We start from the raw sequence: 12,278 nt of genomic DNA, 5'->3' as shown, positions 1-12,278 counted from the left end.
TTCTAAAAGGCTGAATTCAGCGAGCGCCTCCGGGAGAGATGCCCACGGTGCGAGGCTGACCCCCCGTGATCAGAGTGCCGGAGCCCGACTTGTCCTTACAGTAATCTCCTTACAGTATGTCTGCTCCTGGGATTCGAAGGCAGTGAGTATCAATGAACAAATTGCACATAGTTACACAACGTCAGGAGCTGTAGCAATTCTCTGGTGCCATCAGTTTGCTTTACAGAGGGGACAGCATCTAAAATTACTGTTGAAACAGAGTGACAGAAATGTTCCCGTATTGCCCTTAGATGGGGTGCTAATTTTGAAACGGAAACAACCAGAAATATTCACGGTAAACCAATAAAATTCAGCATGCTCAATCCCAAACTAGTACCAGCAGAACTTAGTTTTAACCCAAATGTAATCAGAAGAGTTATTAAATTAAAGAGTTATTAAAGAGTTTAACTAATTTAAAGCAGAAAAAGTAAAAACAAAAAACACATTAAAAATATTTCCCCCTTTCTGGTTTGGCCCCTCTTAGAAAAAAACCTGCACAATGAACAACAAAACAGTATTTCGTACATTAAGTCTGACATTACTGGATTTTTAAACCAGGATACTCCTGACAGTGAAAGTCTTACTAAGGAGAGGCTTCTCACCTCACATGGGCAGTCGCAGAGGTCACTAGGACAAAGGTACAGATCACGGGGAAGTGAAGGCACATGAAAGAGAAAGCCAAGAAACGATTGCTTTATCTCTCCTCCCTAAGGAACAACACATTAAAAAGTCACAATCTGTTTGACTGTCTCCTGACAAACAGCTAACAGATGTATATCAGAGAGGTACCAAGTACTTCAGTATCTGATGAAGAGTACTTTCCTTCAAATTAATTTATCAAAACTAACAGCATAATAATTACTTAAAACTTTTGATGAAAGCTCCCTCAATAAGATTCAACATGTGTAACTGGTATAAAAGGTGAAAACCTCTCCAAACCTTCAAAAATTAAGAAGCCTTAAGAAAAAAAGGCATCTTGATATTCTTTGTGATTTTACAGTATGAATACAAGCAGGGCCTGCCTTACTGCAAGATTAAGCAAAACTTCAAAAAGAAAATGGATGCAGATTTTTTCCTTTCTCCTAATGTAACAAATACATACCCTTTTGATTGCATGGAAGTGACCATGTAAAGTCAATTTCTTCTTGCAGATCTTAAACTGTGTTTAATATGTTAACAAATAACTGAGATGTGTGGAAAGATAACCTGAACCAACTTGTAAAGTGTCAATGCATACATAATCTTAGTTACAGAAAGCATATATTAAAATTGCTTAATTTATGAGAGGCTTATGAAATACAATTTTTTTATTATTGTTCTGTTTGTAATGTCATAAAAGTAATGCAGTAAAAGAGCCAAATTTGTTTTGATATGTGCAGAGCATATCCATGTATGACTTAATCTGGCATTAGTTTATATTGTTCTGTCATAAATAATACCATTCCCACAGAGGCACTCCTTATCTATCCAAAACCTCTGTCACCCTCAGAGAAAAATCTTATTGTCAATATGCACAAAAGCCTCAAGTTCATCTTAGCACAGGCAAGAAACATTCAGTTTGAAGTGAAAATGTATGGAGCCTTTCCTGGTAACAAGCCTGCACAACCCATAGCAGCCCCCTGAGCCCTGTTTGGTGAGAGCATGTGGGTGCCTGCTCAGAGAGGGAGCTGGCACACCTGGGGTCACATACCAAGTACCTCAGCAGCCATGTCCTTACTTCTGCATCTTCTCTGCTGAAATTCTCAGTTTCTTTGCTCTCTGGAAAGTGTGGCTGGTCTTATTTTTTTACTGGGTTATCAAACCAAATGAAGGAGTGGAGGCACTCCAGAGACCTGTACAATGCTATAGCAAAGGAAAGAGTTATTAAGTAAAACCAGTCAAATGGCAGAACATCAGGTTCAAGAAGATCCTACACTGCTAGCAGGGACAGCACAACCCTTACCATGAGTAATTCATATTAACTATTTCTAAGCAATGTCATCACACTCAGCATGTTTCAGGAAGCAAGAAATATACTTTATAGGATTATGCCAAGCAAGAGACCTTGAGAGATGGAACTGCTACAGACCCAGCAGACCTAATTCCCAGAAAGAAAACATGATCTTGACACTGCATTGATGTTTTCTAGGACCAGATTATTAAATAAAATTTGCAAATTAACTGCATTTTGAATAGTGAACTTGCTTTTTTAAAAAACAAAGTACTCTCAGGTGCATTTGTTGTGTGACTGATACATTGGAGCATCTTCATTCACCCAAGCTTTCCATTATGAATCAACTGGCACTGCTAACAGGATTCCAGACACTGACACCTTGTAGAGCAGGACCCAAAATTTGTAATGCACGGGGGTTTTATCATCTCTTCCACAGCTGTTTTTTTTTGGTCAAGGTGCATCTATCCTCCTACTACCTCCTCCAACTGTGAGTTACCATTTTACCCACTTAATTAGCTCTACCTTTTTAACAAGTTTTAACATTTTGAAAGCATTGACCTGGGGCCCTTTGTCAGTTTGCACATAAACAAGAAAAAGCCCACTAATTTCTTTTGCTCCATTGGCTGGTGCAGCCCACATCCATCATTCATTAAGACTCACCTGAAAACAGACACACCAAAATGAAAATGATTTTTATGCAAATGTTGCTGCAATAATTTACCATATGACCCTTTCTCATCAGTTCCTCCTGTACTCCTGCCAGAAGTTACCACTCTCCTCGAAGTCAACAGACAGAACTACATGCAATGACATTACTTGATGAATCACATTAGATTTGTGAGTAATTTGAGCTTTAGGCAGCCATAGGATGTTTCTTAAACAGTTCCATTCTTACTAAATTATCCCACCCTCAAATTACAAACTGTACCAACCCAGCTGTTCTTGGGGCTCCATGATGAACTATTACGAAAAATAACACAGGGGAGACTGCCAATCAGATTAATGCCTTGTTAAGGTTCATAATGTGGCAACACAGTTTGGCACGACCCAAAGGGAGGAAGTAATAAGAGACTGGTTAATCCAGGATTATCATTAGAGAATTGCACATCAACTCTGTGCCCACATGCATGAGGTTTTGCACTGTGCCTGAGGCACAAGCAGTCCCTCCTTTCTGCCAGCTCTGCATGACAAGTAAACTTTGACAAGAAATGAGGTGGACTTCAGGACAATCAAGTTGCAAGCCAAGAACTTATCTGCCAAAGCAAGTGAAGTGAAAACTGGTGTACTTACTCTGTTAATGTTTCATTATTTGCCCATTATTTTTATTTGGGCTAAGGGATATCTGCATTTGGAGAAGAGCAGTGTGCATTAACAAGACCGTGTTCATCATCCTCTGGATGTCTCTTTAAGGAATTATTGGGTGGACTGAAAATGACATAACTATGAATAATTTTAAGAAAATGAGTGATTGAGTTTCTGTATATACATATATGTGTGTGTGGGTACATATATACAATGGTCACATGTATGTAGAAAATTCAGGGCTGAATAGTTCTTTAAAAGAACATTTATTTCAAGTCTAGAAATTAACAAAGAATATTAGAAAGTCAGAAAAATGGCCATCAATGAGGCTTAATTAGAACAAGAGTGGATATACTAGAAGCTAAAGGGATGAAAAAGCACTTAAGAATTATTGTTTCAATAAGACCTAGCTGTTAAAAATAACTGCAGTTACACAAAATGCAGGACTAACTGTGATTATCAACTTTCATAAAGCACTGCCAGTCCACTGATGTTTTACCAGAAAAAAAAGGTTTTAATGAAAAATGCTTTTTCTGTCATTTCAAATAATAGGAATCACATTTACTATATGCACTTGATGGCATTGTGACCATTCCTTTGATGTGTATTGTGTTTCAAAGCAGAAATGAAACAGGAATTTTGTAAATTATAGAAAAATAAGAGTAAACACCCACTCAAAAATTGACAGCAATAAGGAACTGTTGTTGGAACCAAGGATTCTTTTAATAAAGAACAGCCACTTACCTCATTATATCAGATTCTTCGAAACATTTATCAGTTACAGTCTCAATATTCAAGGGTCCTCATGCACCTGAATTTGAATTCTTCTGGCCAAGAATGTGTATTCAGACTGCCCTTATGCCCTTGATGTTACTTTGTCCCCTTTCCAGATACAGAAAGACAAGAACATAACTGTCTCTCAGTAGTAAGGAAGGCTGATTATGGAATACATAAGGAGATCACATAGCAAATAGAATTAAAAAACATCCTTACTGTAAGTAAAATTACTTTTTTGAGATTCCTCACCCTCAGGGGTCATCTATATAATAACAGTTCAGATCAACTCAAATTGAACAAAAGTCCCATAATTTTTGAATAGGAGCATCCATGCAAGATTTAATCTGCAATAACTGATATATTTTCAAGTTATCCCTTAATCTAATTTGCTTGAATTTTCTTTAGTGCTATATATTGAGATGGCAGAACTCACCATGCAGGGTAACAGCAGTTAAGGGTTCATCGACTAATCATTTGAAGAGAGTTTATGAAATGCAAGATTTTATCTTGGTGTCTTTAAGTTGAGCAACATGACCTGAGTGTTTACACCAATCAGACTTTTCTATACAGAAACACCAAGTTGCATACACAGTTACACAAGGTTGCAGTGGCTGGTCATGCTAATAGTCTACTCCATTCCTTATACTGGTTGCTTTAAACAAGCTAACTTAAACACACTAAAATATGTAAGAAAGACATTAACATTCTGCTTCTCAGCCAGCAGCTGGTTCTCCAACTTGTTAACAATCACTAGGACTGAGCTTACTGGAAAATATGGGGTTGGGTTTTTTAAATCTAATTGGTGACAAGGCCAACAAATTTGTGGAAGGTCAGTATCATGTTAAATGCTTTTAACTACAAGGTGACCAACAGCCTTTTGAAAAAAACTTTGTCTTTTGATCTCAGTCACAGCTGAAAGCCATCAAGAAACAGTCAGGAGGGCAGGTCCAGGTTCTGAGAATCATAGAAACTGAGTTTAATGAGATTTAATTAATACAGTAAACTTCTGGGCTGGAGCATACACAAGTTCCCATGTAGTATTTGGAAATAAAACAGTGAAAATAGGCAATGTTTCTTGTTTCAATATTTAATCCAAGCAGACACAGACACAGTTTATAAAATTACTCTATTGCATTAGAGTTCTATATAGCAATTAAGTTTTATGAATGTTTTTCCTTCAGTGTAGCATATATTCATATTCCAAAATATCTTTGCACAGTCTTTGTGCAACTACACGCTAAAAATCTGCAAATGCACACTTAACACTAAACGGCACAAAAAATACATTCTGTATCCATTTATATGCAAATTTAAAACATTTCACTTGGCAGATAAACAATGAAAAGTTATTTTAAAAAAATCAGAAACTACAAAAATGCGCACATAAAAGTCTTCCCTTTTGGATTTTTAGTAAAATACTGCTCTGTATAAGATCTAATGAAAAACTCCAGTGCTTAGAAAATACTTTATATCTATGAGAAAAAGAAATGCTTAAATTTGTATTTATATGAGTTAAACATAATGACCTTGTTAAAATATAAAAATGAAATTAAAGGGGACATGTCAAAGATCAATGCAGATGTCACATCTACCAGGACATGTAAAACTGTAATTAACTGGGCACCAGGCAGTCGCTTTCATAGAACAGAAAAACTAAGAGTCAGGGACTAATACAATATGCAGCAGCTACAGGATAAAGGGTTTAACCACCTAAATATACTACACATAGCAATCCCACTTGAATAGGGAGCAGAAATCTTAGTCTGAAGTAGAATTATTAACAAAAATTGCTGTGTTCACTGTCACGTATAGCATCCTCCATAACTTTGCTTCTCAGAAATCTGCATAAATTGGCTGTACAGACACATCAAAATTCTGTAATGCAAGAGTCTACCACAGCCACATCTCTGTCGTAGCAATTTTCAAATAGGTTTTTTTCTCTTATGATCAGATCATTCAGATAGATACAGTGGACTAACTAAAGGTCACATAACCACTTCTAAAATATTGGCATAGCAGCATCGTACCGGTCTCATGTTGCTGATAAAAACGAGAATAAAACCCAAAAAATACAACTTTCCCACCACAGAATATGGCTTTGAACCTCTTGCGACTAAATGACAATAAAGAGAACAACAAAATCAATATAATTTAGGACTATATGTAGATTATTCCACAAGTTTTGTGATACTAAGTAAAATAAAGTAAAATTTCTTAATCTTGTTTTTACCTCTGTGATCTTTTTTATAGGGTTTGCTGCTATTCTACAAATAAACAACTGTTTTGGAGGAATGAAAATTTAAAAAACACTATAACACAGTAATAATGTGAAACTTCATACTACACCAAGAAATGGAGGCAAAAAACCAAATCTACGGACTTGCAGTCCCAGAATAAAACCTATTTAAAAGCAACAAAATTAATCACTCAAGTTCGCTTGATTTCTGGTTCCTGAGCCTTAGAGGAAAAATACTTCTTTTTCTAGAACAGATGAAAAATTAAATTTAATTAATGCTAGTAAGCAGCACCAACAGAGGCTTCAAATTTTTTCTTAAACTGCAGATTTTATATTAATAAACGTAAGAATGGTACATACGAGTTAAAAATAGTATAAGGACCTTTGAGCCTTCCTTTTTTCCTATATGAACAAAGAATCCCATAATTCTGTCCAAAAATTCAAGTCAGCTTTTTGTCTGAATATTCTTTTGGAATCAATAGCAACACTTCTTGATAATTTAATTTTTCAACACAGAAATTCTCTCACAAAACTAAAAAAAAAAATATTAAAAGTCACTAGTAACAAAAAGTAACCTACTACAGAGAAGGTTTCAGGGCACAGACTATTAGAGGAAGAAATGGACTCTAAGTAAACATAACTTTGACAGCCATCCAGCAAAATAGGGCATCTTTAAACTCTGGCTATTTTTATAGTTTAGAAAAAAATCAGGATACCACAAGCATTTAGGAGGCTATGCACATCTGTAGTTGATAACTTTGCTATTTTATCATCAGAAAACAATTAAATTGGCAGATTAAAAGAAGTTAAATGTACTTTGCCAAAGGGGTCTCTACTTTGCAAATATAATTTTTTTTTATTATTATTCAACACATTCTATAAATCAATCTCCTGGAACAAAACAGCAACCAGTTTTTGCCACTCCAATACCAGACACACAATAACACCTATGTTCTGACGCTGTAAAGCTGTTGCCCTCTAGTACAAAACCCAGCAGTTTGTACCCAAGAGTGGACTTGGCAGTTTCTTTGTAGTCAGCTTTTAGTTGCACTGATTCAACTCAGAAGGACCTGGAGTGCCAATATACAAGCTGCATTTAAATAATTTTTACTGTCTTACTACACTATTTAAAATCAAGCTGGAGTACAAAATGTCATGCTAAATGCTGTTAGATGCCCAACTTATTACTGTTCCACATCCCTCCCAAAAAGCACATCCAACCTGAGTTAAGGCTGCCACTGTTATTGCTGCTTACCCAATATTGTCTGCAAGCCACTGTTTAGAAACCTAGGCACAAGGGATGGCATGGCAACCCTAACTCAGTATTTCCTGGCTTTTGGTAATTTAAGTGAAAATAAAATAAAGTTTTAACATCATTTTTATGGTTTTAATGACAACTTCAAAATCACAGCAAATAAAATGTATTTCCTTCTATATTATACTTGAAGTGGCTGGTCTTTTAATAGAGATTTCTGATTTTTTTAAATGATAGAACATAACAGTGGGGAAAGAGTTAAAGATAAAATACACCTAGCTACCAGATTTATTCTGAAGATTTTGGTGCGCCAAAATTGACAGCCAGTTTTCTTGGCTTTCGTTTGCTGGAAGTGTTTGGTGTTGATTTGTTATGAGGAACACTTGGAGAAGCCACATTGTCTTGAAATGAAACAGTGGATTGAGCAGCTTGAGGAGATTTTAAAGGAGCTGAAGAACTATCTTGCTGAATGTGGTCAGAAGACACTGGCTGTTCATTCTTTAGTGGTGCAGCTTGAGGGGAACTCTGAAACTCCTTGAGTTCAAAGTTTTTCTTGCTAGCAGCCCTTTTTTTAGTTACCTTTAAATTAAATAAATATTATTTAACAGAAAGCATTCTCAAAAAAACTGCAAATATTCCACTTTCAGAAAACATGCATACTTAACAATAGTTTTCTAATACTAAATAGTACTTCACAATAGGGGTGTTGTATTAATCTTGTAGTCACATTTTTTACAAAAAATACAATATTAATTAAGACAAACATGTTGCTTTTACCTGCAGAGGTATAAACTGGTTGTGAGAACCAACTGGTATAGTTCCTCCAAGAGACACATTTCCTGGATAGGAGCCAGGGTAATAATGCTTAGGCACAGGAGTTCCCCAGGACACTGGACCAAACATGTGGGATGATGGAGGCATCATATTAGCTATGAAAATAAGAAACTTTTAGCTCTCTTTCCTCAAAAAAAAGAAGATACAAACTCCCCAAAAGCCCAGGACTTCTTCAGCTACATCTGTCTGCATGTTGTTTATCTTTCCAGCAAAGCCTCACAGACTTCATATTTACTTCAAAATAGCCAAGCATTTATTTATCATCAAAAGCCCCCAAACAAACAGAACTACACTAGATAACAACACAATTAAGAGCACTAAAGTCATGGCATCTGCATTCCAGAGTGTACATAATATGGGATCTCCATATCCTCAGCTGAGCCAACTGTAATAGCAGAAAGCTGCAAGTTTAGGCCATCACTTTGGAACACAGCAACAGAGAAACCCCATGGAAAAGAGATGTAGCAGCTGTATGAGTTTCTAGGATGCTACAACAGTCCTGACTCATGAATTCCTAGCTGTGGTATGGGAACTTCAGTAGACTACAAAACAACTGGGAGCCAAAAATGGTGCCAGGACTTTAAGCAATTTTTGGGGGGGGTTACTTACAATGCTCATGTTTGGCAGTGTACAAGAGGATTGTGATGTAGCACTTCAGTGAAAGTTGGTTATTGACAAAAACAATATTGCATGGAGAAGCACTAACTATATAGGATGGGGGAAAATCCAGGTAAAAAATCAAGGAAGATGTTTCTTACAAATTCTGGACAGGGACTACCTGTTTTCAAATAATCACTGTTGTTTTGAAGGAAAAAACATGGAAAAAGCACCTAAGACTGAATGGATAAATACATTCCTGAGGAAAAGAAATAATTAATAGAGTTGATTCTTTATACTAAATTAATCTGCACATTGGCAAGGATGGTCATGAACTGTTTGCAAAACTGTTCAGACATACACGTACACACATGAAGACCAAAAAATGGAGCTTTCTGGAAAGCATTATTTTTCCTATAAAGAACCACCACAATTAGAGGGTATCATGATATTATCTGAAATGTGTACTAGTCAAACACCTACCAGGGGGCTGTGCAAATACTGGAGGAATCGATCCAGGTGGTACAGGAACTCCTAGGGGTTGGTAATTTGGAAACACTGGCGGAGGTGAAGCAAAGTTTACTCCTACAGAACCCTATGAAGAAGGAAAGTGAGGTTTACCAACAGATGCAGTGCACAGAGACAAAGATTTGAAGAGATTATTTTTACATCCTCACCAAGCGCTGTAAAGCAAAAAGCGCAGCTTTCTCCTTTGCTTCAGCTTCAGAATGACACTGCGGTCCGTGAACCAATAAACCATTTGACAGCTTTATGTGGCAAACTGTCATGGTCTAGAAAAAAAGAGAAAAGATTTTTGAGGGAATTTGTATTGATAACAAACTGTGAGACAGAAACAGAGATTTGTTGGTTTGTTTTAAAGAACGGCAACAAAGGGAGCTAAGGTTTACTTTCAGAGAGATTTCAGTGGTCAGTCCAAATATTTAATACACAGCAGTTGATAGAAAGTTGAGAAGCTGTACTTTTGTAGAAAAATCATTTTACCTGTGGCGTTTTTAGGAAAGAGAAATCTGGTTGCGACATCCCAAGAAGAGAACAAATACGAGAAAGCTCAGAAACAGTAGACAGTGCAGGCTGTGGACAAGCGAAAGGGTGACCTCCAGTTTCTATCACTGGTGTGTTCTGGGGGCCTCCAGGGCTATGCTTGTTCATATAAGCAGCTAACAAAAGGGGAAAAAAAGAGAGCTATATAACCATTATTTCCTTCACTAAAAGGATGGCAACTTAGTTATTATTAAAAAAAAAACCAGCCCAAAAATACCCCCCAAAAAACAAAAACAACAACAACCACCAAAAAAAAACCCACCAAAAAAGCCCAACAACAACACTCAAACTGATTTTTTTTCCTGGTATTTTCACATCGTTAAAAAAACCCAAGAGACTATATCTGAAGAGAGTTTTAGATCCAAATATAGAAGTAGAACTAAAAAAAGATGGAAATTCTATTACTATATTTTGATAAACAGTGTTTATCACTGCTGAAACTGTGTTCTAAAATGTCACTACAAGGTGAAGCTCTGAATTATGAGCTGATGGTTAAACATACCCATTTTTTTTGTTGGTCTGTATTGCACAGCAGCTCCATGGCAATCCTGTCTACCAGAGGGAGCAGGAACATCATTAACTTGTGATTTCACTTCATTCCTTGTTTGTAGATCTGAGCCATCTATCTTCAAAATCTCTTTGAGCATCTGTGTTCCTTTCTTTAAAAATAAAATAAACCACTCAGGAACATGCTGGCATTCAGATAACATGACCCTCTTAACACTGATTATCATAACTGGCAACAGAATCCGACTTTTCATTTTCCAATCACTTAAAGTTTACCAAAGAAAAGGTAACAGCTTCTTATCATAAACAAAGGAGTTTGCTAATTTTCTTTGAGACTAGCTAATTAAAAAATCATTACTACATTCTAAAATGCAGTATGAGGTTTCATGGAGATTCTTTAAATAGAAGCATTGATGCTAAGATAGCAGATGCTAAACTGCAAGTAAAGATTCCTGCAGTATACAGACCATAGCAAATGACTGTGGTGACAGATGTTCCTCGCTTGTAGCTCTTGCTTCTTTGGAATAAGTCTGAACTTCATTTTCTTTGGAAATTTTCAAAGAAGCTAGAAGGCTTTCCAATTCATTGTCCTTCTTAAATAAAAGAAGAAAAAAGGTACATCAACAAGCAGATGCAAGAGGAAGGGTGTATGAATCTGAGGTTTATTTTATTCTTATTCAGATTTTTCTTCTCTTAGCTTAGGCAGGTCACAGTCATGTCTGTTCAGAATGTGAACGGATATCCGGAGACTGCATCAAGTTCTGCATGTTAAAATATGCAAGTATTGACCATGAGAGAACTGATTTAAAGAACAATGAGAGTTACACAGGTTTGTTGTATTTTTTAAACATGAATTTGCACACAAGTAGTCAGGAACAGCTGGAACAAGTTGCTCAAAGAGCACAAGACAGTCAACTCCTTAAATCCTACCTTTCCACCTGTGCAGGGACCATCAACTGCAGCCTTCTGAATTACAGGCATGTTGGGACTTCCATTCCTCTTCAAAAGCTTAACATTGTACTTATTCACACCTGCAAAATTCTGAAATAAATTGCAGCAATTATTAATGAATACTCTATTACTCATTATAACACAATCATATTAGAAATGCATCTGCAAAGAGCTTTCACAAGCTAATATTCTTAGAGGATTTCAGCTTATTGAACACCTTGCATTTGTGTTTTCCCTTTACAGTGTAGCTTTTACAGTCTAAGAGGAACAGGAAAGTTGTTTGGTAGCATCATACATTTTAAACACACTCTCTTATATTCTGTCTATAAACCTCTAATGAAAAAAAAAATCTCCAAAATAAATTTACCAACTAAAAGAATCAACTAAGATGCCAGTTAAAGACAAATCTTTAAAATGATAAATCACATCAGAGTAAAATGAAAATAATAAATTTACTCAGTACAGACAAAATTACCTGCTGGTTTGACATTTTATTATGTGGTTGACTTTCACCTCTTGTAATTTTGGAATCTTCTTTAACTACAAAAGAATGCATTCTTTTGAAATGCTCTTAAAAACTGTAACATTCAAGACTCAAAACAATTCGTAACTCTATACAAATACACAGAGTTTCATTAATTTGAATGGTTTTATCAAATGTTTAATTCTTACTTCATGGGTCATTTAGTATAAAGTGAAGTCTATTCAATAATATATCTAATTTTTTATTCTACAAATATGATCACAAGCAGATTTTCAAAGACAAGTGTGGGGTTTTTTTGGTT

General features: G+C 36.0%; 1 protein-coding gene across 3 annotated transcripts in view; it reads right to left on the bottom strand.

Moving 5' to 3' along the window:
* Positions 1 to 5,013: 5,013 nt before the first annotated feature.
* Positions 5,014 to 12,278, bottom strand: part of XRN1 (5'-3' exoribonuclease 1) — a 34,784-nt gene continuing 27,519 nt past the window's right edge. Inside the window, exons 35-43 of one of the 3 annotated variants that reach the window (XM_062499572.1) lie at positions 11,969 to 12,033; positions 11,473 to 11,583; positions 11,010 to 11,135; positions 10,538 to 10,694; positions 9,976 to 10,151; positions 9,651 to 9,764; positions 9,457 to 9,568; positions 8,320 to 8,471; positions 5,014 to 8,121 (exon numbers count right to left, since the gene is read on the bottom strand). In XM_062499572.1, coding sequence (XP_062355556.1) covers positions 7,831 to 8,121; positions 8,320 to 8,471; positions 9,457 to 9,568; positions 9,651 to 9,764; positions 9,976 to 10,151; positions 10,538 to 10,694; positions 11,010 to 11,135; positions 11,473 to 11,583; positions 11,969 to 12,033 — 1,304 coding nt within the window. In that variant the 3' untranslated portion in view covers positions 5,014 to 7,830. The remainder of the gene's footprint in view (positions 8,122 to 8,319; positions 8,472 to 9,456; positions 9,569 to 9,650; positions 9,765 to 9,975; positions 10,152 to 10,537; positions 10,695 to 11,009; positions 11,136 to 11,472; positions 11,584 to 11,968; positions 12,034 to 12,278) is intronic. The other 2 variants (XM_062499574.1, XM_062499575.1) reach the window with 2 other exon arrangements.

This window comes from Cinclus cinclus, chromosome 10 (genome assembly GCF_963662255.1).
Source record: "Cinclus cinclus chromosome 10, bCinCin1.1, whole genome shotgun sequence".
NCBI classification, from domain to species: domain Eukaryota; kingdom Metazoa; phylum Chordata; class Aves; order Passeriformes; family Cinclidae; genus Cinclus; species Cinclus cinclus.
This window is presented reverse-complemented; position numbering and strand designations above follow the sequence as displayed.